This window comes from Neurospora tetrasperma (assembly GCF_000213175.1).
Source record: "Neurospora tetrasperma FGSC 2508 unplaced genomic scaffold NEUTE1scaffold_1, whole genome shotgun sequence".
NCBI lineage: Eukaryota > Fungi > Ascomycota > Sordariomycetes > Sordariales > Sordariaceae > Neurospora > Neurospora tetrasperma.
This window is the reverse complement of record NW_009799099.1, coordinates 1,206,141-1,233,040: the sequence shown is the minus strand read 5'-3', so window position 1 is coordinate 1,233,040 and position 26,900 is coordinate 1,206,141. Positions and strand designations below refer to the sequence as shown.

The following is a 26,900-nucleotide window of genomic DNA, read 5'->3' as shown; positions in this document are numbered from 1 at the left end:
GGATCCCTCCCATGCTGTTCTTCGGTTATGCCGATACCCTGAGCAGCACGCTCGACTTCCCTACCCTCTGGCGCACCTCCGTCATCACCGGCCGCGAGATGATCAACAACTTGCTTAAGGGCAAGTTCTAAGCATTGTTGCTTTACGAACTGTCCCCTTCACGAAGGGTATTTGGAATACGAGAATTTTGGAAAGCATGGGATAGAATATAGAGTAGAGATAGGGCTTCTCGGCACAAGCGGCGTCTACGCTGGACCGGAGTTTGGGTTAGATCAAGATTTATCTATACCTATATTCACAACTTTCGTGACATCGTCAAAATATGGCTCCAAAGATACCCTCTACTGGGAATGTTCATCGCCTCTGTTAGTACATTCGTTGGTGAGCCGTTGCTTTGCCATCAGTCCATCATCATATACTTTCGTAGGGAAGGCTCGGGTTGCTTTCATTATATCTGTGTTCCGGTTTAGTATAGCTGAGCCGTTCGCTAACCGAGACTTCTGAATTGATGCTTTATTTTCTCTTCTCCCTTCTCTTCTCCCTTCTCTTCTCTCTTCACTTCTCTCTTCACTTCTCTCTTCACTTCTCTCTTCACTTCTCTCTTCACTTCTCTCTTCACTTCTCTCTTCACTTCTCTCTTCACTTCTCTCTTCACTTCTCTCCTCACTTCTCTCCTCACTTCTCTCCTCACTTCTAAAGTGCTCATGTCCGTGCCCCTGTTGTCTACGTATCTATACATTACTGGGTAACCCCTGAACCACCGTCGCGCAAACATCACGATACCTGACACCCATGTGTACACTCCCTCGGCGTTCCTCAGCACGTCTATCTCCTGCTCTACACTTCATGCCACCAAGTAGTCTATACCCCCTTCTCACGATGGCAGCTGGTCATACCTCGGTTCACTGTATTCCTCATTTTATTTCGGCCAAAGTAGCCAGTCCATCACCACGCCATTGCGCCGGGAGACGGGACGACAGACGACTCTTATTTTATCTAATCTTTTTTTTTTCTTTCTGGAATAGCTTACAAGCACTGAGGGTTACGTTTTCCATGGACAATGCCGTTAAAGTCGGGCATGTTGCCACTGCCATCTCTTCTTCTCCTGAAGGGAGGTATGCTACTTGAATAAAGCAAAATGGGTGATTTAGTGTGACCATAACACCCCATCAACTTGAGTGGGTGATTTTAGTATTGGTTGGTTCGTGAACGAGACAGAGGTAGTTCAAAGAAACAAATACTGGAAATCCCGAAATGATATATCGGAATACTTGACAGCAGTACTCGTGCCCATTTGCTATGATGCTATCATGATGGAGTGTTGTTGCTGGACAAGAGAGATGTAGTTACGCTCGTCAGTCTGGGTCTCTGTTGATAACCAGACTGTGTTTAGTGTTGGACAGAGGTTGAACACAGCTTTGAGACCAGCTTAGAGTCTTCCAAACCTTCAACATGGCTTTCATGAGACGTTCAGGAATATAAAATTGCGAAAATACTATTCAGCGCCTGGCGTTGTCTTCGCCATGTCGTCACTGTAGATTGTACTTCGTTCGGCTTAGTACTACCGAGTTGTCGTAGTTTGACTATGGAGACTCAGGATCAGCACTCGGCCACAGTTCATCTCATCTTAATTTGAAGACGTCATGGATGGCACATAAAATTTCCTCATGACCAAAAGTTGCATATGACTGTGCGTAAAGCCGTCAGGCCTTAGTCTCAAGTTTTGAGATTACGAACAGCGAGATAGAGAGAGGCCTTTGGCGAGGAGTGCTATCTCGACCGGGCGGCAGGCAGTTTGTCAATTATTTCCTGGGTAGCGGTACCGGCCAACAAGGCTGATCGACATTGTCAACAGGAAACCCAGACCCATCTGCGTCCCCGCCTGTCATCGCCATTTTCCTCATCATCGGTTTCTCGTAATGGTGGTTTTCAACTTCGATATCGTGCGGTTGCCTTTGGAGTTTTAGACCCCTCATCCGAAGTAGAGCATGCAGCGAGCGAGATGCAACATGTTATTTTAATCATCACCTTTGCATGATCAGGACTTCATTTTTTTCACGCATGACGGCCTCTCTGGGATAACAGGTTTCCCCTTTGGAGGCGTTTTCCTCCCTCATCCGAAGTAGATGAAGTGGATGAAGCCCCCGTGGGCCCATACTTCCGTTCGCACTGGTGCTGACCGGCCTGGCACTTCCAGGGGTGGACGGGTAAGATTTCTCCTGACCGGGACACCGAACTCACCTCCGCTCCACGAACTCGTACTCCCAGACTGCCCAAGGCCACAAGGCCACCTTGCATTGCAGGTAGGACGTATGGTGTGAAAATTTTCACATCAGAACAAATTTTCCAACGGGCCGCGTGACACTGCTCGAGCGAACAACTAGGCCGGATTTATGGTTCTAGAAGTCATACAGTGGAACCCGGCAGTGGAGCGAGGTCCAATGTCGCCATGTTCCTGTGCTTTCGTGCCGCATTAGGGTGCGCTGCTGCTAATGGAAACGCCAGCGGGATGGGTTGACGCCGGCATGGTGCCGCCGCCGCTGCTTGTTTCTTCTTCTTGACCGCCACGGCAACCAAACAGAACTCCTTTCCTTCTTTCCCCGCTCTTTTGACCCGCCAGCAGGAGCGCCAGTGGGACAGAAATTGCGGGGAAGAAACGGGACCTGTCAAGCTTCCTGTTTCGTAGGCTCGTAGGGCACTGCGATGCGCTGAAAAAGGCTCCCCCCGAGGTGCGTTACGGCTATGGGCTTCGCCGCTTCACGTGCCAGTGTTGCTGTCGGTCGGCAAGGCTCCGGTAGTGTCAAAATATCGTCGTGTTGTATGGTTTCAGCGAAGAGCCAAACAGAATCCGGGGGCAAGGTTCTTGACAATTTTCTGGACACAAATAAAAAAAGGTCAGCCGAGAACTTTGGTTCCTTGCATAGGCGACATCCGCGGAAATGGTGTTCGCACGGGGAACGAGGCAGCGAAATCGGGAGCCAATGCCGATCCAACGTTGCCAATGTCGACGGTTGTGGACGACAAGGACGCCTGTGGGAGGGTAACTCAAGTGCCATGGGACTGCTCCGAAAGGGTGTTAGTGAGCCGGTTTGTACGTAAGAGAAAAGAGGGATCCGCCGCCCGCTTGAGACCAACCAGGCATCCAGCTCTACACACGTACCAGCGTTTTTTCTGCGAGCCTTTTTGATGAGCCTCCTGGAGGAATCCATCCGTGGACGACGACCCTCCGAGAAGGTGGTATCAGTGTGTTATACAGAGAGGCCGGTAGATATTGAACCACCCTCCATTGCGTCAGTCAACGGCAGAGAATATTCCAGATAGATGACAGGTCGTATTGGAACGGACTCCATGCCATAATGCTATGCGCAATGACGGGAGGTATCGCCAAAGAGTCGAGGCTTCAGATGTAAACTGCGGTTTGAGGATCGCTGAGCAATCTCGCCAGACGTCTTCCGCACGGGCAGCTGGGCGGCAAGAGTGTGGGAGCTGCCAAGAAACTTGACTAAAGAGAATGGGATTTGGGGACTGGATGGGGAAGGTATAAGGTAAGAGCAACCTCTTAGCTGCATGAGAAAGGCCGGAGCCGCCTGCCGTCCACACAGCATCCAAACGTCATCGGAAAGTTTTTCGGCGCCAGTCTTGGCCAGGCAGCTTTGCGCACATAGGGGAAGAGTAAAAAGGATCCGATGCTTGGATTATTAGGTGATTGTTCCGAAGGAAACAAATGGAACTTGAAGTCCAACAAAGCGAGGGTACTAGGAAACCACCTGACACCGGAAACTGGCAAGGCAAGAAGCTGAAGCCAGGATCAAAGACAGAGAGAGGCACATGACCTGTGAGGAGTCTAGGCCTATGCAGGCCCAAGAAACAACGAGATGCTGTCATGATAAACACTTGTTGATCGACAATTTAAACCCTTAGAACTAGTGTACCTGTCATGCCTGCCAATGCCATGGATTTTCCTTATCACTCGGCGGCTCATGCTGAGCAAATGGTCTAGCTTATCGTGTTTATCTGATTCATCGAGAAGACTGGACCACACCTCATCTCTTGCCCGTTTGGGTTTCATACTGTCCACATGTTGTCGGCCGGGCAAAGGCCATGGCATTCCGGGCATCATGTCATCATCCGCATCGACCGTTGTCCGGTAGAGGCAAAGGCAGAGATAGCCTGGTATCATATGGAACTTCCTTCAGGCTGAACCATAATGAACCTTGGACCGCTGGCTGACCGCTCTGTGAGATTAGAAAGCCGTGCAACCACCACGATCCAACTCTTTTGTCCCGTCTGCCCGCTGCGGTCGTACAAGTACAAATATCCTCGACTGAAAGGCATCGTGATTCGGGTGGTTATCTATTGCTTATCATTCCCCGCATCGTCTGTTCCTGTTGTTCCATTACAGCTCGCATTGCACAGACGACACTAGACTGTCTTTGCTGCCAACAAGATGGGCTTTACCCCCTCAGCTCGCCATGCTCATCTGAGCAATCTTGCCTCGGTGTTCCAAGTCATGGATCGCCCGCCCGTAACCTGGATTCATGGACCTCGTGGCCCTCCTTAGCTGCACCTTTATCTAGATACCAAGACCCAGTCATACCGGGACTGCTACTTCAGGTACCGGTATCCAATTGCCCGGGGTACATAGGGCGATAGTGGGCAGCCTCAAGACTGGGGAACATGATCCCGTCTGGGTCCTGGGCCTTGCTTCCGTTGCCAATGTCATTTTCCCCACGATATGCTAGTCGTCGATGAGGCCAATTGGACGGATAACCGTTTCCCCGTGAATGCCGGAAAAAAAAGAAAAGAAAGAAAGAAGAAGAGAGAAAAAAAAAAGAGAAAAGCTTGCATGTGCTTGCTTAGTTGTTTGCTTGTCGTCCTCGAAAAAGGAGATGGGCCACCACACGTCGTCGACGAGCAGGACCAGCCGACCAGGGCATGGTGCAGAGTGGAACCCGGTGTCGGGGACGGGGACGGGACCCCGGGTGTGGACTCGCGGTGGACTGCATTTCTGGCTCCATCAACCCCGTAAAATCGCAAATTCTTGTCCCTGTCCTCCGTCTGGTGTCCGCCTGCCCTGGAGCCGCTGAGAATGAGCGAGCGGGACCACTGACACCTTGAAGACCCAGACAACGGGAGCCAGAGAGAAAACGAGAGGAAGCCATGACCAGCAGAGGGCACCATGCCCGGACCATTGCGCGCACCTCGCGGGCTTCCTAGAACTTGGATGGTTCACCCAGTGGATAGCTGCTCGCCATGCGATTGGCCAGAATCGTTTTCTATTTGCTTCCCTTTGTTTGGTGCTTGTTGAGCCCTTCGCTCTCATCCTCTATGGTACTTAGTAGCAGCCAGGGGACCTCCTTGCTATTAAACCGCAGTCCGTCCATACGCTCGCGCTTCTCTCGTTCTTGTTTCGATTTCAATCCCTCTTGCCCGCTGCTGTCAACATCCTGCTGCTGGGTACTTCCGAGATCTGAGTTTTTTTTTTTTTTTTTTTCGCTTTGTTGGTCGGCCTTTCCCGAGTTCCCTATCTTATCGGCTGCCCATAGGTATCTGTAAGATCTCGCCCACAGGCATCTTTTGTCGATTTGATCTTCGAATTCCGGGTCCCCGCCCCTGAGTTGGCAACGCAGCAGACGACATCGTTTTCAGACACTACAACACAGGTACGAGGAACTTGTACATAAAAATAAATGTACTTACATTATCTTGCTTGCTGCCGTCCAGTTGGCTCTCACTGAGCCCTCACCTCCCCTGCCCTGTCGCCTTTCCCAATTCCCCGTTCTGCCCGGCCGCCTGCGGTTTCTCACCCACCCGACCTACCACTATCCGTCCAATTGCCCCCGCAGTGACAACCAGCACTCAGTGCAGCACGCAGTACCTACAGCACGCAGTACATCTCTAACACCGCCGCCATTGGAACCCCGCTGATAGATAAACGACGGGGCAAGAAAGAAAAGAGAATACGCCATCGACGCAGCAGCACGATACCGCCATTCCATCCGCGGTACACGGGGCCACGGTTCCGCCAGCAAGCACATCAGCAGACCAAGAGCAACCCAATCGAACCGCTGCCCTGCACTTTCTGGGCAGTTTCCTGTCCTCGGTCGCATTTTACTCACCGGTATCGCCTGCGCCGCCCTTGCGCTTCCAGAACCACGATCGCCCGGTCTCGTGCTTGGCTCAACCTTTTTTTTTTTTTTTTTTTTTTCTAACGGCCCATCATCATCACCCTCCCCTGCTGCTCTGCTTCCGAGAACTTAAAGGGTCGCAACGGGAACCTACAGTGGTGGTCGCAACAGGAAATTCATTAAGCGCACTAAGCAACAGGCAAGAGCGTCTTTGCGCCCACCCACACCTGTTCGGAAAGGACTCCTGTTTTCTGGGGAGACACAGCATCTCTAGCCGGGCTCTCTTCCTCGTAGAAAAAGTTTGAGACAGTCAGGGAATCTTTGGGAGGACGGTGACACCCGTCCATCACACTAGCCCACCATGCCGGCCGAAATTCTATCAGAGCTACCATTGAGGCCAGCACCGAGAGACATCAAAATCCCCAACGCCATGCACAATGAAGAGAGGCGGCACAAACACTCTCGCTCCTCCTACTCAGAGATGTCCCCTCTCATGTCGCGAAACAACTCTCTGACTTGGCGTCCTGCCAAACGCCCCATGCCGACCCCCGATAAGACGATTGCGGTCATCAACGCCGCCGGCCGACAGGCTGCTTCTTTCATCAGAGTAGCCACTGCCGTTGGCTTCCACGTACGAGCCCAAATGAGGAATCTCGAGGGTGTTGTGGCCACCGAAGTGTCGACGAATCCCAACGTTACCGTTCTGCAGGGTGAGCTTTACACCAAAGAGACCCCTGCGGAAAGTGATAAGGGACAATGTGTCGACGTCACCAAGAATGGACCCATCTCCGGCATCGGCGTGAACGACGCCCTCATCTCCGAACTCTTCAGAGGCGCTCAGCTTGCCTTTATCAACACCACCTTCTATGGCGACGAGGAAAGGATTGGCATGGCCCTGGCTGACGCTGCTAAGAAGGCCGGAGTCCAACATTACGTCTACTCCTCGATGCCCGACCACCATGCCTACAACAAGGACTGGCCATCACTACCGCTCTGGGCGTCGAAGCACCGTGTGGAGGATTATGTGAAGGAGATTGGTATTCCGGCAACCTTTGTCTACACCGGCATCTATAACAATAACTTCACCTCGCTGCCATACCCCCTCTTTTGCACCGATTTGCAGCCGGACGGATCGTGGATCTGGCAAGCACCCTTCCATCCAAACGCCAAGCTCCCGTGGCTTGATGCTGAGCACGACGTTGGCCCGGCTATTCTGCAGATTTTCAAGGACGGCGTCAAGAAGTGGGGTGGAGGCAAGCGCATCGCACTAGCATACGAGATGCTCACACCTCTAGAAGCGTGCGAGGTCTTTTCCCGGGGTGTCGGCCGACCGGTACGGTACGTCCGCGGACCGATCGAGGTCAAGGTCAAGATTCCCGAGGGCTATCGAATCCAGCTGGAGGCGCTCGAGGAGCTCTTTAACCTGCACAACGAGAATCCCGAGAAACAACCACCATACTTTGGCGACATTGAGCTTGAAAGAAGCTGCCCTCGGGCGGCTCTGGAGCTGTGGGAAGGTCCAAGAGGACTGGAGGAGTACGCCCGCGAAGTGTTCCCGCTAGAGGAGCAAGCCAACGGCCTCACATGGATGATCGAGGAGTATGACGGAGGCGGCAGCAATAATATCGGTAATAATCATAATAATCACCACCAACAGGAGGAGCATTACCAGCACCAAAACGGACATCAAAACGGTCACAATGGGATCAATGGGCATATCGTAAATGGTGGAGTTGATTCCGAGAGCGAGGAGGAAGACTCCGATTCGGATGACGAGGGATTGGTGATGCGAGGGAACAAGCGGGCTGATGAGGAATGGCTCGCGTAGCAATCATCCATCCACATCCACGCAATCGACTGTTGGTAAGAAGGGGAGCATGACAGAGCATCAAGGGGAGCAAATGGAGACAACAATACCCATCTTCTTACTGTTATCAAAATTTTCTTCCTTTTTTTTTCGGGGGTGAAAAGGCAAAAAGAGAGATCTCAAAAGCTGGAGTCGGCACCGGGGACTTGTTCATTGGGGTCTGTGATATCATCTTTTTTTTTTCCTCAATTTAAGGATCATCGGAAAGGAATGTTATGTCACCACACACATACGCGCAAAAGACATGGTAAAATGGGTGTGGTTATCGCATTGTGTAAGCGGCGTGTGGCGCGCAAGGGACATCGTCATGGAGGTTAATCCAGGGGCCATGTCAGGTTCAAGGTCAATGGCGTATCAAAGAGTGAGGGAATGGAACAAACGAGCTGTCTATCTGTTGAGACGGCTTTGGTTGGAATTACTACGACGATAGTGTACACTACAAAGGTCTGCATATGTCCGTCCTTACGGTCGTCATACTTTATACGTATCCGACTGTCGGTTGGCGGGAACTATCTACCTCAATACACACACTTTGATTGATGTTTGAGAGGATAGAACTGGACCTCGCCTATATCATTGCAGCACAACCACTCATGATCTTGCTCTGTGCTTGAAGTCTGGATCTCTTGCTACCCGGCCGCAGCTTCGGACATTTAGTGATCGATTACCTTGGGCCATATAAACCCGCCGGTCAGACATTGCAACAATTTCCGGTAGCAGAAGTGGTAGGCACGTGGAAACCAGAACATCGTGGGTTTCGTAGGCGGCAGTTTGACTGAACGGGTTTGACCCTCGTCATGGGCCGTTGAACCTTTCCCTTTTCCTTTCCTTCTTTTCTTTTTTTTCTTTTTTTTTTTTCTTTCCTCCCTTCTCCAATGTCTTTGTCTTTTCCTTTTGCTTCTTGAAGACATTGCAAAAGCTGGGTTCTATCTTTTCTCTAGCGACTGACGCTACTACTGGGTTAATTAATTCATTTCGGTCTTGTGACCGAGTTTGTGTAGTGTTCATGGAGTGAGATGTGGTGCGACCTGCGTTCCGTTGTCGCGATTCCCTCCTCTCGCTGCGACTGACGACGACTGCACCAGTCGTCGCGGGAATTACCGCACGATCACAGTTTAGCGGTGGAATATGATGGGGATGGGAAATTTCTTACACACGCCGTTGCTCTAAACATTGTCATATGTTTGTGGTAGGAGTATTATATGAGGATAAATCACATTGAATCGCGAAGAGCAGGCGAGGAGTAAGTAAGCGGTGACGATTTGCAAGTCGTGGATCAACCTTTGATGTTCTGAGATCAAATCAAATCAACTCATTATTTAACGCCGAACGAGAATGTAAAACCCTATGTGTGTGAAACCTCTATAACCCAGAATGCGATGTGGTATGGTATCCCTTCAGTTTTTTTGCTGGTAACCCTTCTTCCTTCTTCCTTTCCTTCTGTCCGCTTTTTTATGCTTTCCGCTCTAACCCGAGATCTCCATCCGTCTCGGCCGATACAACGGTCGCCCCAGCAGATAGGAATGTTGTTTAGGTTGACAGTGCGCATATCAGCCGAACCAACGGAGAACATCCTGCTATCGTCCCTCCCCGCAGCCACTCTAGGCTAGCTATTGTAAATGCTGACTGACCATCAATGGCCTGGATTTGACAGATGGTATGTGCCAGAGACGCTGCTTTCCCTCACGTATTGGTAAGTACTATACGGCGTCGTGTGGGTGCCGTGATTAGTTTCCCTCTTGACGCTTGTAGTCCCGCACTTGAACACACTGTTGGTACATGACAAAGCGTTGTGGTGGCAGCTGCGCAGTATTGATGCCTACCCCTAGTCGATCAACCACCACTTTACGAGGCAGGAGCACCAGGGAGTCTCTCAATGGCGTACTTGCCCTTGCCGCAAGACATGATGGGCACACCAGGAACCTTGCGGATTCTCCTCTTCAAGTCTCTATCGTTGGCTGTGTATTCCAGAGTTAGCATACATACTTATATACATACACACGCTCGACAAGTGGTGGGACCGGGTAAGTGGAGAAAAGCAGAAAGAGAAGGAACACAAACTAGCAACGATGTATATCCTGTGCTTCTGGATACGCTCGACAATGCAGTCATCGGCGTACGTTCCCTTGTGGTCGCAAGTGAGACGGGTCCACCGCTCGTCACGGGCAATCATCAGCGCAACGCGGTACTTGGGACCGAGCTTCTCCAACTCGGCCATGACGCATGATGTGATGATGATGTTGACCGAGGCAAAGAGGCAGTCCATGGCGGACTCCATGAGGGGGAGCTTGGCGCCGACGGTTCGGGAGAGGAAGTTGGTATCGACGAGGACGTTGTAGGGAGGCACAAGGGCCTCGTTGTGCTGGAAGAACATGGACGAAGGCATCTGGGGGATCTCTCGGACGGCGGCCTCCTTCTTCTTTTGCAACTCCAACTCTTGCTTCTTCTGGACCTCGGTCTTGCGGCGCTCATCGTTCTTGCCGATCATGCGCTTTACCTATTGAGTGTGTTAGTAAGTATGTTTTGATGACAATATGTCTCATACATTGTCATTTTCATCATACACACACACATATTGGCCATCACCCCAAGGGGGTTGAGGTCAATGGTGGTGAGTATGAAAAGTGAGATGAGAAGGGGGATTAAAGAAGTCACGTGCCGTTGCGAATTTTCTTGTCCGTTTAGCAACACCCATCTTGACGAGATCTCAACGATTGATCGAAGTGGAAAAGTTCTGTTGTGAAGTAGGGGTATCGACCGCTGTTGTGCTAGATTTGGCAGTCAAGATAAATTGGCGGTTCGTCGGAAATTCGGGCGGCCGCAAAGTCGTGATAGTTGATTTGGTGGTGAAGGCGATTGATGGTTTCGTATAAAATTTTGGACCACACTGAGAGAGCAACCGTCCGACAGGTAGAGGTACACTTGCAGTGTGATTCGGTGGTTTGCCAAGCAGCCAGCTTCGAGCTACAGACAAGTGGCAACCGAGCCTGAGCACCGCAAAACAGGAAAAGCACAGGCCATATCAGCAGCTGGCCACAGATGGCAGCTTGGGTAGCGGGAAGCTACTCTCCCACTGCAGTGCTCCGGTGTGCTGGTCAGCAGGGCGCTAAAATTGTACATAATATTGGGCTTCAGGCGTTGAGGTCACTGCAGCCGCCGCTGGAGGGACCGACTGGACAGATGAGCACTGTGCAGATAGCGACCAAGCACACGGCGCGACTGCTGCATGTTTTGACCCAAGAAAGGAAGGGCCGGACGTCATGTCGTCAACCGTGCAGCTGTGAAACATTGAGCCTCAAGTGGAAGCAGCAGAGACATGTTTACTTTTTTTTTTTTTTTCAAGGATTAGTGTACGATTTTGTTCAGATGAGGGGGAACTCGGATCGGCCTTTCAGTCAGAGGGCAAAACCAGGGTTTGAAATAGTAGTGTCTTCACTTGTTTGTCTTACCAAAACCCTTCTTGCAGGCGCTACTTACACACTGACTTGAATGACGTGCTGCAAGGGCCGTTTCTGCAGCCAGCATTTTATACGATGGCATGCCTGGCTCTTCGCCCTCGAAGGATGCCATGCCCAGACATTATCCTTGTGTGTCGAATCATGTCCCAGCATACCGTCCGTGCAAGTATTTACCAAAGCCCAACCGTTTTTCACGACGGACGGATTACCAGAGTGTACTAAGCTGAGTACTATGGTAAGGGCTGAGAGTTGACGTTACGTTGCCCTGAGCTGAGGACGCCGCGGCGCAAATGTTTCCCAGAATCACGACTGCCCTGGCAGGAAGTGGCTGAGTGTGTGTGTGAGTGGTCACCTGAGTGGTTCCCTTGGGTCAGGTTAGTCTGGGGGAGCAGCGCCGAACTAAGGAATGGAGAAATCGGGGACCAACACAAAGGCGGGCAAGACCTAAGGGGTCCCAGTCAATTGGTCCCCGTGGGCGCCTTCCAACTTCTTCCCTCTCCTTTTCCCTGCCACCACTCACGGCATTCAACCTTTCACTCTCTCTAGACCCCGTCGACTCCATCCATGCATCTCTTGGTCAATCTCCCCTCAAAGACGACCATGACCTGATTTGGTCAAGTTTGCAACACTCGTTGACATTGAATCTCATTCATCCAACTCAGACCAGACTCTGATGCTCTCAGCAAGTGCCTGATTCTACTGTCGTTTTTTTTTTCTCAAGATTTATCACGGCACGACGCTCTTGAGTAACCACCAGTTCCCGATTTTCGGCCACTCACCACCCTCACATCGATAGCTCCAGATCGTGGCTGCAGCCCGTCGTCGATCTAGCTTACTCTACATCATACCTTGGTGGATATAGGGACCAATTCCCGTTTCTCGGTCCTCTTGGTCAAACCCCTTCTTTGGACGTCCCCGAACCCGACGGGACATAGCCATAGCGACCACCATGTTGTCGCCATCACTGTCGCTGAAGCGCTCCTTGCTTCTTTCAGCCCTCTTTACCTCTTCCCTGCTATCGACTGGTGTATTGGCGCAACAACCATCGTCGTCGACATCTATCTCTCCTAGCTCGGCTAGCACATCAAAAGTGACCATCACTCCTACGGCATCCGAAACCTCGCCTACTTCGACCGGAACTGAGAGTGTCCCCCCATTGACGATTGGGAACACAGATGCAGCGACGGGACCACCTACACTCCTAACCGGTCTTCCAACTCTCACCAAAATTGGCATCCCGGATTATCCCGCGCCGACCGTTCCTCCTACACAAAATGCGCCCTTCATGAAGCACTCGTCGCTCCCCGACGGCACCGTCTTCATCTGCGTCGGCGCCATCCTCGGCGCCTTTGGTCTGGCTATTGTCATCTGGCGAACCGTCATCGCCTGTCTCCTCCACCGTTCCGTCGAGCGCGCTGCTATGGCCCAGAACCTCGGCGACGACAAGGGCTTCCCGTCCCCGCCCAAGTTCTATAAGTATTCAGATCTCAACTCGAACCCCTCGCTCGTCGGCGGTAGCAACACCGGCCTCGCCAGCAACCGCAAGTCGCGCGGCCCGGCGCCCGCCGCCGGTACCCCCAGCCAGAGCCAGCTGTTCTTCTCGCCGACTGCGCAACCGGGAGACCGCAACAGCACCATGGCCAACAACCGCCACTCGACCTTCCTCCCCTCCGGATTCTACGCTTCTTCGGCCGCTGCTCCTATGGGTCACAATCACGGTAACTCGATCAGCATGTCGAACCTCCGCCCCATGTCAAGACGGCCTAGTGGTGGTAGCATGATGGGACAGACGCCGCCCGAGTCGCCGAATGTTGGACCGGTAATGGGTACGACGACGAGGACATCACCGCCCAGAGGTTTTAGCAGTAGCTCGGTCAACCAGTTGAACAGGCCAGAGAGTGGGCGCGCACCGAGCGCGTTCTTGGATGATTTGCTGGGCGATAACCCGCAGGCGTTCCCTCCTCCGGGGGGATACAATAACCCGGGCTATCACGGGGGTCATCATGATCCTAGGCACAGTGGGAGGTATTAAGTTGGTTGGGAATTCGGAACAACCAGAAGACTATGGGAAGCAATCACGTTGGAGAACTCCAGGGACATCGCGTCAAAACAGCTCCGAACCCGATATCGCGCGGTGACAGCGCTGTGCACCTAATACAAAACTAAAATTTCCTTCAACACTTGGGGAGGCATTCAATTGATCAGAGGAGTTCATTGGTTCGGGTCTTGTTATAGTTTGGGGTTTGAAAGTACTAATCATTATCATCATTATCATTATCATGACCGTCGCCATCACCATCACCACCATCACTACTTACCTTAACTTACCTCTTTTATTCACTTCGGCCAAAGTGCATATGTATCGTCGAATACCACTTTTTGTTCATGGTGATTTTCGCGAACGTTTTCTTTCGGATTGAGGGATTCTAACAGCGTTTTACTGTTGTCTGTACATGTGGCTTCCTGTCTGTTAATTCGTCGTGCATTGCATAAGTCAGCACTGCAGTAGCATAGGTAGGCATAGCGATAATGACTTGCATACCGTAGAAACTCGCGAAACTGGCAACCGTCAATCTCCTCTTTGAACGCCGGGCAGGGCATAACGCGGCGCCCCGTAAGCCAGCATATGCCAACAGATGTATCTGTCCAGTTAGTGAACACTCGAAAACATTGCCCTCCACTGTAACTTGCGTGCGTTTCAATACACATAATCGTGCTTGCCCTGCACAGACCTGCCCCCTGCCCGGCGCTATAAGAGGTAATTGACGGTTGCCAGTTTCGCGAGTTTCTACGGTATCTTGGGATTGCTGGAAATACCTATTAGGTAGTTGAGATAATATCACGTCTCCTGCATTTCGTTCTTGCCTGCCTGCCTGCTGCTGCCTTGATGTGGTCCTCCACTTGGCCACACTACTACCATAATTGCTCCTTCTGCTCCGTCGATTCGACCCACGTATCATGATCTCTGTCACTGAACAGTGTACGTTTCGTTTTGTTTCATTCCAGTCCCATCTGTTCTTCCTCTGTTTGTGTCTTTGATTTGTCTTTGGTTTGTCTTTGATCACCTACCACCAGAAAAATGCAAGACACTGCAAGATTATGCAGCTCTCCGGCCCACCTACCGACTGATTCGTTTTTACATACATGTATCTCAAGTTAGGCGTCCCCCCCCCCTTCCATGGGTCTTTTTCCTGTTTGCTGTTTGCATACCTTTTTTTTTTTTTTTTTTTTTTTTTTTTTTTTTTTTATTTTTTTTTTTACAAATATACATGCAGGAGATATATATATGCCAGTCAAATTGGGGACTGGCATGATCAAAGAAAAAGAAAAAAAAAATGCTGAGTTTGAGCTTACGACATGACCGAGGCTGAAAGGATGACTTGACTTGCTGAAATCACAATACCAGAGGTTGTGTGAGTCTGGCTGCTTCGTTCTCTGCATAGGCAGTGTAGATGGGTTGTGACACCAAGAGACCACCAAGAGTGCGTCCCAGCCAACTAAAAGTTTGTCGAGTTTAGGTACTGCAGGTAGGTCTCTCGAAGTCTAGGCACTAGAGTTTCACAACTTGACTTTGTGAGACTTGAGGATGGATGGGTAGAGTGTCATTATGTGCATCATGTGTTACGTTGGTCTTTACTTGCGGTGCGGCAAGCAAGACATCAAGAGGAGGTTGGATTTACTAGGTATGCAAAGCAATTTACAAGGGAATGAAAAAGGGAGTAGTGCTGTATCTGTATGTGCTTTGACTAGAATTTTTTAAACAAAGAGATCTATATAGATCCTTATAGGTACCTAAAGCATGTAAAATGGAACATTCTCGAAATCCCGAGATCCCCTTCTTGCTACAATAAGTAATTACGTGTTTAGACTATGTATGTACTTTTTTTTTCTTCTAAAGGGCATTTGCTTTTAGTATCGCTTTGCCTTTCTTCATTCCATTCCTCCCCATCCGTCCCCGTCTTCTCTTCGAGTTTTGGTATCATAAACCGCCATCAATCAGAACCAACCATCATCTCATCTGTCATACTCATCATCTCTCATCTTATCCACCCTACAGAATGACCCCCCATCTTGTCTTTGTAACCAACCACCCCTTTTACCTGCACACACTTTACAGAGCTCGATCGTTATCCACAATTTCCCTCGCCAACCTGATATCCTCTGCTCTAATCCCACTCCTCTCACACATTCCCCTAAAGATACCTCCCTCCATCTCAAACAGCTCCATGGGCGTGCCAATCTCCGCAATGCGTCCTTTATCCATCACGCAAATCCGGTCGTAGTTGATGATAGTCCTCAACCGATGCGCGATGCACAGCAGCGTCTTGCCGCGGAACGCGCTGGCCATGGTGCGCTGAATCTTGTCGTCCGTCTCCATGTCAACGCTAGAAGTGGCCTCGTCGCAGACGATGATTTGGGATCCGCGCACGAGGGCGCGGGCGAGGGCCATGAGCTGGCGCTGGCCGAGGGAGAAGTTGAGACCGTCTTCTTCGACGATCGAGTCGAGACTGATGCGGTTGTTGGAGTTACCGTTGGAAGCAGCGGGAGCTTCGGCGACGACGAGGGCGTTGCCGCTGGCGCTGGGGGTGGCGGTTGTGGTGGTGGCCTGATCATCTTGGACGAGATCGGCTTGGCGTAGGGCGGACCAAAGCTCCAAGTCGGTATGCTCACCGAAGGGATCGAGGTTGCTGCGCACGGTGCCGCGGAAGAGGGTCGGGTCTTGAGGGATGATGGCCAAGCGGGAACGGAGGTCTTGGAGACCAATCGTGGAAATATCGATGCCATCGATGGTGATATGACCGCCGGAAATCTCAACCAGACGGAAGAGCGTAGACATAATAGAACTCTTTCCTGCGCCAGTCCGGCCGACGATACCAATACGCTCGCCGCCCTGGATGTGCACATTAAGACCCTGAAGGACAAGAGGAAGACCGGCACGATAACGCATCTCGACGTTGTCAAAAATGATCTCACCCTTCTCGGGCCAGCTGGGGCGGACATCGATGGTCTTGGATGGGGCCTCCTCCTCAAGCTGGGTTCCGTAGTACAAGAGACGCTCGACGGCGTTCATGCCGTTCTCGACTTCAGCCAGCTGACGGACAGTGAACTGGATCATCTGCACTATAGCCAAGATATAGGACAACACCAAGCCGGCAATCGAGGGATTGACTGAGAAACGGGAGGTGACGACGAGAATACCCGTGGTGAAGACCAAGGCGTTACCGATCATATCCAGTCTGGTCGATAGCCATCTCTGATTCGAATAAGTCAGGAAGTACGCCGAGTCCATGTCGTCGATTGCCTTCCTCATGTCCTCCACAAACCGGTTCTGGAGGCCATAGGCTCTGATGGAGGCAACACCAGACAAGCCTTCGTTGAACTTGGCAAACACCGTAGAACGAAGGACGGCCTCAAAGCGTTTGACCTCGCGGGCCGATGAGCGGTAGTAGCCAGTAGCAAAGAGGAACAAGGTGAAGAGAGGTACGAGCGCGATGGCAAAGTAGTAGAAGTATGCAATAATCAGAGCAAACGTCGAGATGATAGCTCCAATGCTGAAGAAGTACATGCGCAAAGCATCCGTAAGGTTGTTGTCCATGACATCCACATCACGGCTGAAACGATTGGTGATGCGACCGAGAGGTGTAGTATCGAAGAAAGACATGGGGGCGCGCAACACGCGGAAGGTGGCCTGCCTCAACATGTTCTTACTCGCCGTAGTACCGAACATCGATAGAGATACCATGAATGCGAACATGAGGAGAGCTTGCATCGCGCCGAGACCAGCGTAGGCACCAATGTATTGCCCCAAACTCAGGCCAAACTTGTCAGAAGTCCACCACGAAAGCCACAAGCTAGTCATGATGTTGGATCCCTGTGAAATAACCAGGAGCACGAGAACAATGGGGGCGTTGAGATAGCTGCCGGAGGCCTTGACGTAGGACGTATAAACCGACCATGGGACGCTAGCCACAGCACGCTCCTCAGCCTGCATGAGACCCTTGGCCTTCTTTTTCTTCTTGGGCGCTTCTTCCTCGCTGGTTGCGGCAGGAGCTTCGGCTTCATCCTTCTTTTCTTCTTGGGCAGTCGATTCTAAGAGCTGTCTGAACTCCTCGGAATCCCTCATAAGGTTGTCGAAGGTATCCACAGCCTGAATACGACCACCGTCCATCCAAATGATGCGGTCGCAGCGGTTGAGGACCCAAAGTTGATGAGTTGCCAAAATACGGGCCTTGTCTTTGAGCAAACCAAGAATAGCGTTGTCGAAGATATGGCGACCCACGTGGGCATCGACGGCACTCAGGGGGTCGTCCATGAGAACGATATCGGCATCAAAGTAAATCGCACGGGCAATGTTGAGTCTCTGCTTTTGACCACCAGAGATGGTGATACCTCTTTCACCAATCTCGGTCAAGTCGTTGTTGGGAAGCATATCCAAATCCGGCTGCAACGCGCAAGCCTTAATAACATCGCGGTACCATTCAGGGTCCATCTCCTTTCCAAAAAGAATGTTGTCCTTGAGAGTCGCGTTCTGAATCCAGGCGTACTGAGGGCAGAAAGCTCTTTGGGCGCCAAGAACAACCTCGCCGCTGGTCTTGCGCATATCGCCAGCCAAGGCAGACAGCAGTGAGGTTTTTCCACTGCCGACGGAACCGATAACGGCAACCAACTCGTTCCTGCCAATGGTGAAATTGAGATCCTGAAGCTTAAACGGTTCCTGTTCTTCAACCAAGGTACTCGAGTCGTCACCGGAAGGAGGAGTAGCCGCCTCGACATCCTTGGGCTTTCCCTTGGCACCCTTTTCAGGCTTCGATTTCGGACCGGCCCCACCCACTGTAGATTCGTTCTCTTGAGTTGGCGTTCTTTCCCAGGTGAAGGAGGCGTCGTGGACTTCGATAGCATTAGGAGCATCGGGCTTGATGATAGCTTCATCCTCACGTTCCTCCGAAAGCAAAAAGTCCTGGATACGGGAGATAGAGGACCATGCATCCGTCACCTGACCGATGACCAGGGGAAGCATGTTCAATGGCATTCTAAGACCGTTGAAAAGGGCGAGAGACGAGAAGACCTTGGCCGGCGCCAGCCCGTGGTTGGTCAAAGAGTAGGTGATGAAGGCAAGCATGGACGCGAAGATCGGAAGCGAAATACTAATGGCCATAATCGCATTACGAAGAGCCAACAACACCTGAATAGCTGATACCTCGCGATCACGGAACTCTTGCAGGCGCTTGAGAAACGAGCTTTCCCAGCCAAAGAACTTGACGAAGCGGACGGACTGAAGGATTTCCTGGGTCAGGCCAACTCTCTGATCGGTGATCTTGTTGATGGCCTTTCTGCGGGCGAAGAGACTCTTGATGGCCTTGGTGAGCACGGGGATACCAATAATCAGCAAGGCAAAACCGGCGAGCGCGCTGTAGGTCAAGTTGACAAGCAGCAGCACCAGGGTGATAATGATGGAGACGGGGGCAGTCCAGATGATATGGAACAAACCAGAGGCTTGGTCGACTCTGTAAGTATCGACGCTCATCAAGTTGATCTGCAAACTTGTTAGCCACTAGTAACATGTAGTCGGTTCGGTTGCACTTACAATTCTTCCGTTACCCCAGCCGGCACCATCACCTTCAACACCGGCCTGGCCCTTCTTGCCCTTCTTCTTGCTCTTCTTCTTTGCGTCCTTCTCAGCAGCCGCCTTTGCAGCGGGAACATCTAACGCATCAGCGCCACCCGCCTTGGCACGACCTGAAATAACCATGGACTTTTCGTAGATTAAGCTGATTAGAGAGGCCCTAGCCATACCTCCGATAAGCATACCGCGGTAGATGAAGTGGTTAATGCACAAGCTCTGCAAGATTTGCATGACCGTGATACCGAAGACCAATCCCAGGCCGGATCCGATACCCGGCGGTGGTGCGCCAGAGTGGGTGGCGACCCAGGCGTTCGTTGCAAACTGGATGAGGTAACGAAGAGTAAAGGGCGACATGACTTGGAGGATAGAGGCCGCAAGCTGACACATGCCACCAATCCAGAATTCCCAGAAAAAGGTTTCATGCATCGCCCAAAGCAACGGATACTTGTCCCCCTTCTCCACCCGCCGCTTATAGGACTCTCGCATCCTTTCTGTAAGGGGATCCACAGAACGGGCTGGGTTGACTTGGTAGATGTCGTTGAGCTCCAGTTGTCGTTTGTATCCCGTCTAGAGGTGTGTTAGTTATTTGTTTCAGTGTGTAGATAACCCTCTCGGATACTGGTTCACTTACCGTCATCAAAGGACCCATCCAACTAAAGAAGAGCGACCTGAAGAAACCGGCATTGTACTCTGGCGATGGCCTCCTCGTCTCGGGGATTGGTGCGATTTTCCCCCATCTTAGTGGGTTTGGCTGCTTGTACCATGGCTTTGGTTTGACATGAGGGTGGATGGTAGCGGCCGTGGTCACGCTGGTGTTGGTGGCATTGGTCCTCATCCGGTTCAGCTCGGCCCTCTTCTCATCGTTCTCCTCCACAACCGACGAGCCTATGGCAATCTTTTCGACGTCTTCATCGCTCCTGTGTGCTTCCTCGATCTCATCGTCTCGATGTCTCTGGTCGGCTACGGGGTTCGGGAGGCTGATCTCCTTTTCTTTTTCGTCTGGGAATTCGGCCATGTTGATATTGTAGAGAGAGCGCCGTCTTGGCAGCAGGGCTTATAGAGAAGCCTCGCTGAAAGGCAATGAATGATCTTGTACCTGTAATGAGGAAAGGACCGTAGTCCGTCGTGATTTTTGGGCAGCTATATCAAAGAATAAAATACTATTCGTCGGTTGTTGTCATTATGCGCAAAAGGGGTGATGGTTGTTGCCGGGGGGGGTTGGCAGGTCGCAAGCCGCAGGCAGACAGCAGGTCACGGACGTAGGTTGGAGTTAGAGGTGCCGTTACTTGACTGAGTTGGAGGTCTTGTGCCGTTCAAATTGCAGTAGATGCGATATAATAATAAGCAAACGAGGTGGAGCAAGACATCTACTGAAGAAAGTGAATGGTTGGGTTTGGAGTATATTAAAAAATAAGGTGAAGGGTGCTGGCTTGTGAGGGAGGAGAGGAAGCCAGGTTTGGGGCGAGGATCAAGCTGTAAATGCGATCTCCCGACTTATGGTGTATAAGTCTAGTCGACTTCCGTTCAGTTGGATGCCAAACCTTGGGGTCAACCTTGGGATGGAAGAGTGGTGGCAAGAAAAAGGGAGAAAAGCAGAAAATGAGACTCCCACACTCGAAGAAGGATGACACAACTTGAAATATTTAGCAAAGAGATAAGAGGCCAAATCAAAAGGGAAAGAGCAAAAGGGCGGGAATGGAACAGTGAAAAATGAGGTGGAGGGATACCACTTCCACTTCGAATCAACACTCAGAAAGCGGATCTGATGCTCGGTGCGTGTTGGCGCCTTCCTTCCGTGTTGTGTACATTTCGTCGTATCTTTTTGTTCCTTTTTGTGATGGAATGCCGAGGATGCCCACTTATTCCATCGCCTTCACAGTTCTCTCCATCCTTCTTTTCTTCGAGAAGTGGACTTTAGGGAAAAATGCTTGAAAAAGTCAGTTCCCCACCGCCGTCACCGATCCCCAGGACCACGGCTTCAATGTCCGAGCTATGCTATGTACACTAAAAAGAAAACACGAGAGGGAGTCGGGGTTCGGGGTCGAAGACGCCCCGCCGCCGATGACGCCTCCAAATCGTTTTCGTCTCTTGTTTATTCAGCAGGTGTGTAGCCCGCCCGCCCCAGCCCCCATCCCCACCTTCAAACCGCTGAGGTCTACTTTGTAAAAGTCGCCCACAGCTGCAACTGAAAGGTCTGAAAGGCTCCGGTGCCCTGCATCCGGTGGAGGTGACCGGCCCCGACTTGCCGATGCAGGCAACGCCCCTCCTCCACCCCGTTGCCGTGCTTGGTGCTGCATCAAAAGTCCACGGTTGTCCACGTTGATATCTTTGCGCTACAGTAGTGTACGCGTACATCGATGTACACTAGAAGCACCACAGAAGCAGTTGCAGTTGCCCTGACCGTCCTTGGCCAGCCCTACATACCTCGTACATACATATTAGGGGTTGTCTCAGCACCCCGCCTGATCTTGACTTTATTTCCCTTGGGTGACACATCTGTTTGTCTTTTCCCCAATATCACCCATCGAGCCTATCGACCTGCCCAATTAGTCACTTTAGGCTAGGTACTAGCCTCCCACTGCCTCCTCGATTATGCGGGTGTGACTACACCGAACTTTGACAGCTTTGTGTTTTGACACTTGCATTTCTATCGTGGTCAGTCATAGCTCCTTAACGCCGAAGTCTTATTAGCTTCCCGAATGGATCTACACTAGAGGTCGAGAACCAACTGTTCCTCGTAAATCCGGATAAAACGGCTCACAACACGACAGTCTGCACGGCAGGAAGAGGTGTAGGTACATACATACGTAGGCTCCATCGTTGCCTCACCTTTCTTCCATGCACCTCCGCAACCGTCTTTGTTTTATCAAGGGCTTCAAGTGACTGTGCTTCACCATCTCGGTGGCTATCTCTTTTTTAGCGAGCTGACACCGCTTTGATTAACAATACACCACCAGCCCGTCGAGTCATTCAGATACTTGAAGAAAGAAGCGGTATCACTAGCGCAACAGCTCCCCGGACTCTATAAAAATCCTTTGTTTCAACAGACGAGAATCGGCACCGCTCCGGACTCTGATGCGAAGCTCGCTTATGATGTGGAGTGATGATGCCCCAGCTCCAGGCATCACTGCAGTGAGGCGGTCATGAACTGCACGTTACGTTTGTCACTCGGAGCCGTGATCGCCGTGTTGCACGGGTAGCAAGATAAGCTTATATCTTTGCAGTTGTTGTAGGTAGTGAAAATGAAAAGTACCTCTACCTATCACCAGTCAAACCCAAGTGACTGGCAACATGACATCTGTTCATGAATCGCTAGTACATTTCGCAATCCCAATTCCAACAACTCTCAAAAACTCCCATCGAACATCTGGCTCGAGCACCCGTCATGCACAGCGTACATCTACCTACTTATGACGCATGCGAAGATCCTGATCTCCTTGCCTGCCACGATTGCTCAACTGTCTGTCACCTGCACACTTTTCACATATGTACATGTTGCCGTTTTCTACCGCAGTGCATACCTCTACATGTCAACAGAGCGGCTTGTATAGCCTGACCACATTTGACTTTGTAACATGTAAATAAGTCAAGGCCAAAGAATTTAACAAAGAAAACAGAAATTATAGACCGACAACAGTCGCATCAGGGCGGACGCTACTTGCTGTGGCCTGTCGTGAGTGTGATGATGTTCTCGGCCCGGCCCCAGAAGTACAGTAATGTCCCCTGTTATTGCAACACAATTCCTGCAGCGATTTTTCTTGCAATAAGTAGGGTGTTTGCAAAGGGGGGATCCTATGCACGGACCAGGAGTAGGCGTTCAAGCCACTGGAAGACGCCGAGGGGCCGGAAAAGTGGGTCGCCAAGCCCCGATATGAAGGTATAAGTCTTCACTCCCTAAGAAATTCGACCCCTGTTAATGCAAAAATCTAGTCATCACTGTTGCAATTAGCAGTTAGCAGTCCCAGTATGGGTTTGTAAATCTTGTACTCACAAATCTGTGCAATAAGTAGGGTGCTAGCATTAGGGGGGGTTGCAAAAGCAGGGGACATTACTGTAGGCCCGTAGCCCGTGTGTACCTACACTAGTGTACTTAACAGAGGCTTATCGGTGCCGAGTCGGCGAATGACTTGCAAAGCTTACGAACCCCCCCCTCCCCCCCCTTTTTTTTTTCTCTTTCTTTTTCCATTTTTCTTCTTGGTTTTGTCTTGTTTTGTTTTGTTTTGTTTTGTCTTGTTCTTCGCTTATCTCGATCTCGAATTTCGGGGTCCGATAACCATGAGAAAAACAATGATCCGTCACAACGACATAATAGAAGAATCCGATTGGCGTCTTCAGCACCCTTGAAAGATGCGTTGGACTGTCTTTCGATTGCTGGGTTTGTTTCCCAGCCGCTTGAAAGATTTTGAAGAGGAACAGGGACATTTCATACAGTCTCACATCATGATGGCCTCTGGTACCTCGAAGAAGACGACCTACAATACAGCCTCAAAACAACCTAACATCATTGCCATCATCCAATTAGCCATAGCATAAATTTCGATAAATCCCGTAGACGAAGAAACTTGTGGATCATTTACATCTACCCTTATTCTAACAGTTCGTAAAGGAAAGTTGTACATATCCTCTTCCTTCCCAAAGAGAATCAGGAACACGTCATCTAGGTAGGTCATGGATCTGACACGATAGCCCTACCTAGTACCAAAAACACACCTATCTCTTTTAATAATGACCCAAAACGGTCAACATTCGCATCATGTATATCTCTCTTACCCGTCTCTTGAAAGGGTGTTGTGATTTATCATATATCGCCAACTGCATGAAGGGGAAGGTGGTGGTGGTGGAGGAGGAGTCCTTCATACTGCGGGCTATCAGCACCTGGAAAACCGTGATCTCCTTATCCACTTCGTACTAAGATGCAGTATTTACTGAACCCAATTTGCAACGAATGTCAATCCTGCAATGGGTTGCTGCCTGGACGCGAGCTGACGAGGTAATATACATCTTTCACATAGGAATAAAAGGGGGAACTTCGAAGAATGGCGGTACATCAAGGGACTAGTTTAGTGTATTAGCATGCTTGGGGTATTATAGATTAACGATGGTGGCAAGTGGTTGGACGTCGTGGGTTGTTGGTGGTTGTTGTTGGTTGTCGATGTTATGGTTTCATCAGTAGCATGGTAGGTAAAAACTGATCTGATGATCAATGGATATGAAGAATCTATAGCCCCGTTGAGGCAATCCAATGAGAGTGACAGACACGAACACTGACTATGCAGATGTGCCGAATGGCTGGACACGAGCTCATGTTATAGAAAAGCCGACGGACGAGACGGGAAACGACAACTAAGACGATAAACAGACAACCTTTCACATCACCCGTGAGCAGGACAATCAGCGACCTTGTACAAAAACAACAAACCAATATACTTGACTTCGAGGACCAGCCTCCCTATACTATAACGAAGCACCCTTAACTCTGAACAAGAGACACCAAGTCACTCCTCATCACTCACTCTTCAGGCTCAGCATCAGGATTGCGATCCTGTTGCTCATAATCCTCATCTTCACCTCCACCGTCCTCTCCCTTCTCCCCCTCCTCTCTCTTCTCCTCTTCCTCACCCTGACCCTGGTTACCATCCACAACAGCCACCACAGCCACCTCAAGCTCGACAGTTTCCTTAACCTCCTTCTCCCCTCCCTTCTCTTTCTCTTCCTCCTCCACTTCCTTCTTCCCAGAAACCAAAGCCGAAGCTGCACTCTCAGTCTCAGCCTCAGCCTCAGCCTCAACCTCAACCTTCTTCTCTCTACCCCCTCTCTTCGGAGCAGCAGCCTTAACCACCTTTTGCTGCTTTTTCTTCCGCGTATCCTTCACAGTCTTCTTTTGCCTTTTCTTCGCCGGACGTTTACCATCAGGTACATACTCCTCATCATCATCATCTTCCCCTTTTTTCTCCTCCTCCTCCTCCTCCTTCTCACTGTCTTCAACTTGCTCATCTTCTACTACCTCCTCAATCCTCTCCAACTTCCTCTTCTTATTACCGTCCTTCTTGCCAGCCTCAAGCACCTTCCTCTTCCCCTTCCCTCCCTTACCAACACCAACACCCACACCTACACCCCCACCCCCAACAGGCAAAACAATATTGATATCCAAACCGCCTTTGCCCTGCTTGGCTGCGATGACCTTGGTAGCATGGGCAGAGGCGGCGGCAGTGATCTTATCAGCTCTTTCAGCAATGGCAGCGGTTTTCCTGTTCTTGCCCTTTTCTACATATGTTCCCTTTGCACTTGAGTGAATGAAAAGGGGTTCGGCGTTGTTGGCTTCTTGTTGGTGGAGGTTTGACGGCAAGAGGTGTTGGTACTGTTCAGGGATATCGTACTTGACGTTTCCATTGGCTATGGCGACGCCGATAAAGTCAAATAGCCCGCCGGGGCCGTTTTTGGCGGAGCTTCTGGTTACGCAGGGCATTTTGGGACGGAAGTTTTGAAGGGAATAGACGGGTGGGGGGCAAGATGGTGTAGTGATGATGGTAGTGTGCCTGTGTAGTAGTGTCGCAAGGGATGATGAATGAGTCTCGGCTAACGCGCGAGACAAGAAGGGATGAACACACAAGGTTATTGGATTGATTGGATCTGTCCGGGGAGATTGGAGGCAGCATTCACTGAGGACCAAGACAAGAGTGACTGAAACCTGGGGAATCAGCTGCGTTTTTATTGAGCCCCCCCAAAGCTCGCACGCACAAAGCATTGGGAACTTGCGATGCTTTTAGCACGGACTTCATGTCTTTGTTAACGCACGGGTGGTAGAGAAAGGTTTTGGCCGAGCTTTCTGATGCTCTTGTTGGCGCTTCCCCTTTGTCTGAGATGGGTTTTTGAAAGAGACGTTACGTATGAAAGGCAGACTCGAATGTGCTTTTGCTGCAGGGAATCAACATGAAGGATAATTTTCCATGGTATATTTTTACTTCCTCGATTGTCCGTGACCGGAGTCAAAGATCTTTTAAGTGATACCAAGTATAGACTGCGATTACCACCATTTATGAGGAATTCGCTTGGCTACCAGGTCGAGCCAAAGGCATCGTATAAGGTCTAGCAGAAGGCATACGACGAAGATAAAGAAATCGGAAGATACCAATGTGGTATCCCGAAGAATGACAAGGAGAGAGCAGGAGAGCGTTAACTCAAGTAAACTTGCAAAAAAAAAAAAAAAAAATGAGAGCGGCTATGGAAAAAAAAAAGTGTAGCCATCAGTTGCCAATCCTTGGTCCAGCGCAATGTTTCGTAACTCGCATGTTGCATAGTCGCTGACGCTGTCTCCCGGGTCTTGGAAAATACCAGACGTTTGCCAAACCGCTGGTCTTTCTACGGCCCTTGGGCTTGGACGAATGGATTCTGTGATGGTCCTTTGCTGTTGCCTACGTGTCTGTTGCAAGTAACCGATGTCTCCTTCTTCAAACAAGCAACTCAACGATTCGCAGCGACAGGAGTGACGCATGCCTTGCCATCGGCCTTTTTCCTGTAATCATCGGAGCTCCAGCAGTACCCAGCAAAGCAAAGTAAATGTAACAAACTGATGGGGGATATGGAGAACAGTTGCTAGAAGCCAAAAGACGCAGAAGGGCTGCATCGCGACCGGAAACGTACCTGAAAGCGTTTGGACGGGTGTTTGGCTTGACTGACAACACATCGGACGAGAAGCCTCGTCCTTGAAGAAATGCCACGTCCAACAAGGACTTAATCGGCGTCACCAGCAGGTTGCCATGCTGCGGTGCTTTGATGTCAAAGAGCCATGATAGTGATTATCGCGAGCGGATCAAACATGGTGT

General features: G+C 50.7%; 5 protein-coding genes across 5 annotated transcripts; 2 read left to right on the top strand and 3 right to left on the bottom strand.

Moving 5' to 3' along the window:
- Positions 1–6,576: 6,576 nt before the first annotated feature.
- NEUTE1DRAFT_115709 (uncharacterized protein) lies at positions 6,577–7,409 on the top strand (the record flags this gene model as incomplete). Its single annotated transcript, XM_009849385.1, has 1 exon — positions 6,577–7,409. A coding segment is annotated over one exon (798 nt), but the record flags the coding sequence as incomplete, so codon positions are not given.
- Positions 7,410–9,840: 2,431 nt separating this feature from the next.
- Positions 9,841–10,569, bottom strand: NEUTE1DRAFT_134434 (uncharacterized protein; the record flags this gene model as incomplete). Its single annotated transcript, XM_009849384.1, has 3 exons — positions 9,841–9,953; positions 10,057–10,492; positions 10,564–10,569. 3 exons carry the CDS (start codon positions 10,567–10,569, stop codon positions 9,841–9,843), a joined length of 555 nt encoding a protein of 184 aa, XP_009847686.1.
- Positions 10,570–12,465: 1,896 nt separating this feature from the next.
- On the top strand, positions 12,466–13,425 carry NEUTE1DRAFT_24610 (uncharacterized protein; the record flags this gene model as incomplete). Its single annotated transcript, XM_009848731.1, has 1 exon — positions 12,466–13,425. A coding segment is annotated over one exon (960 nt), but the record flags the coding sequence as incomplete, so codon positions are not given.
- Positions 13,426–15,342: 1,917 nt separating this feature from the next.
- On the bottom strand, positions 15,343–20,212 carry NEUTE1DRAFT_75410 (uncharacterized protein; the record flags this gene model as incomplete). The annotated part of the gene is made up of 3 exons (XM_009849383.1): positions 15,343–18,987; positions 19,039–19,644; positions 19,709–20,212. The coding sequence occupies 3 exons, from the start codon at positions 20,090–20,092 to the stop codon at positions 15,565–15,567; spliced, it is 4,413 nt and encodes a 1,470-aa protein (XP_009847685.1).
- Positions 20,213–24,586: 4,374 nt separating this feature from the next.
- NEUTE1DRAFT_119578 (uncharacterized protein) lies at positions 24,587–25,543 on the bottom strand (the record flags this gene model as incomplete). Its single annotated transcript, XM_009849382.1, has 1 exon — positions 24,587–25,543. The coding sequence occupies one exon, from the start codon at positions 25,541–25,543 to the stop codon at positions 24,587–24,589; it is 957 nt and encodes a 318-aa protein (XP_009847684.1).
- Positions 25,544–26,900: the final 1,357 nt, after the last annotated feature.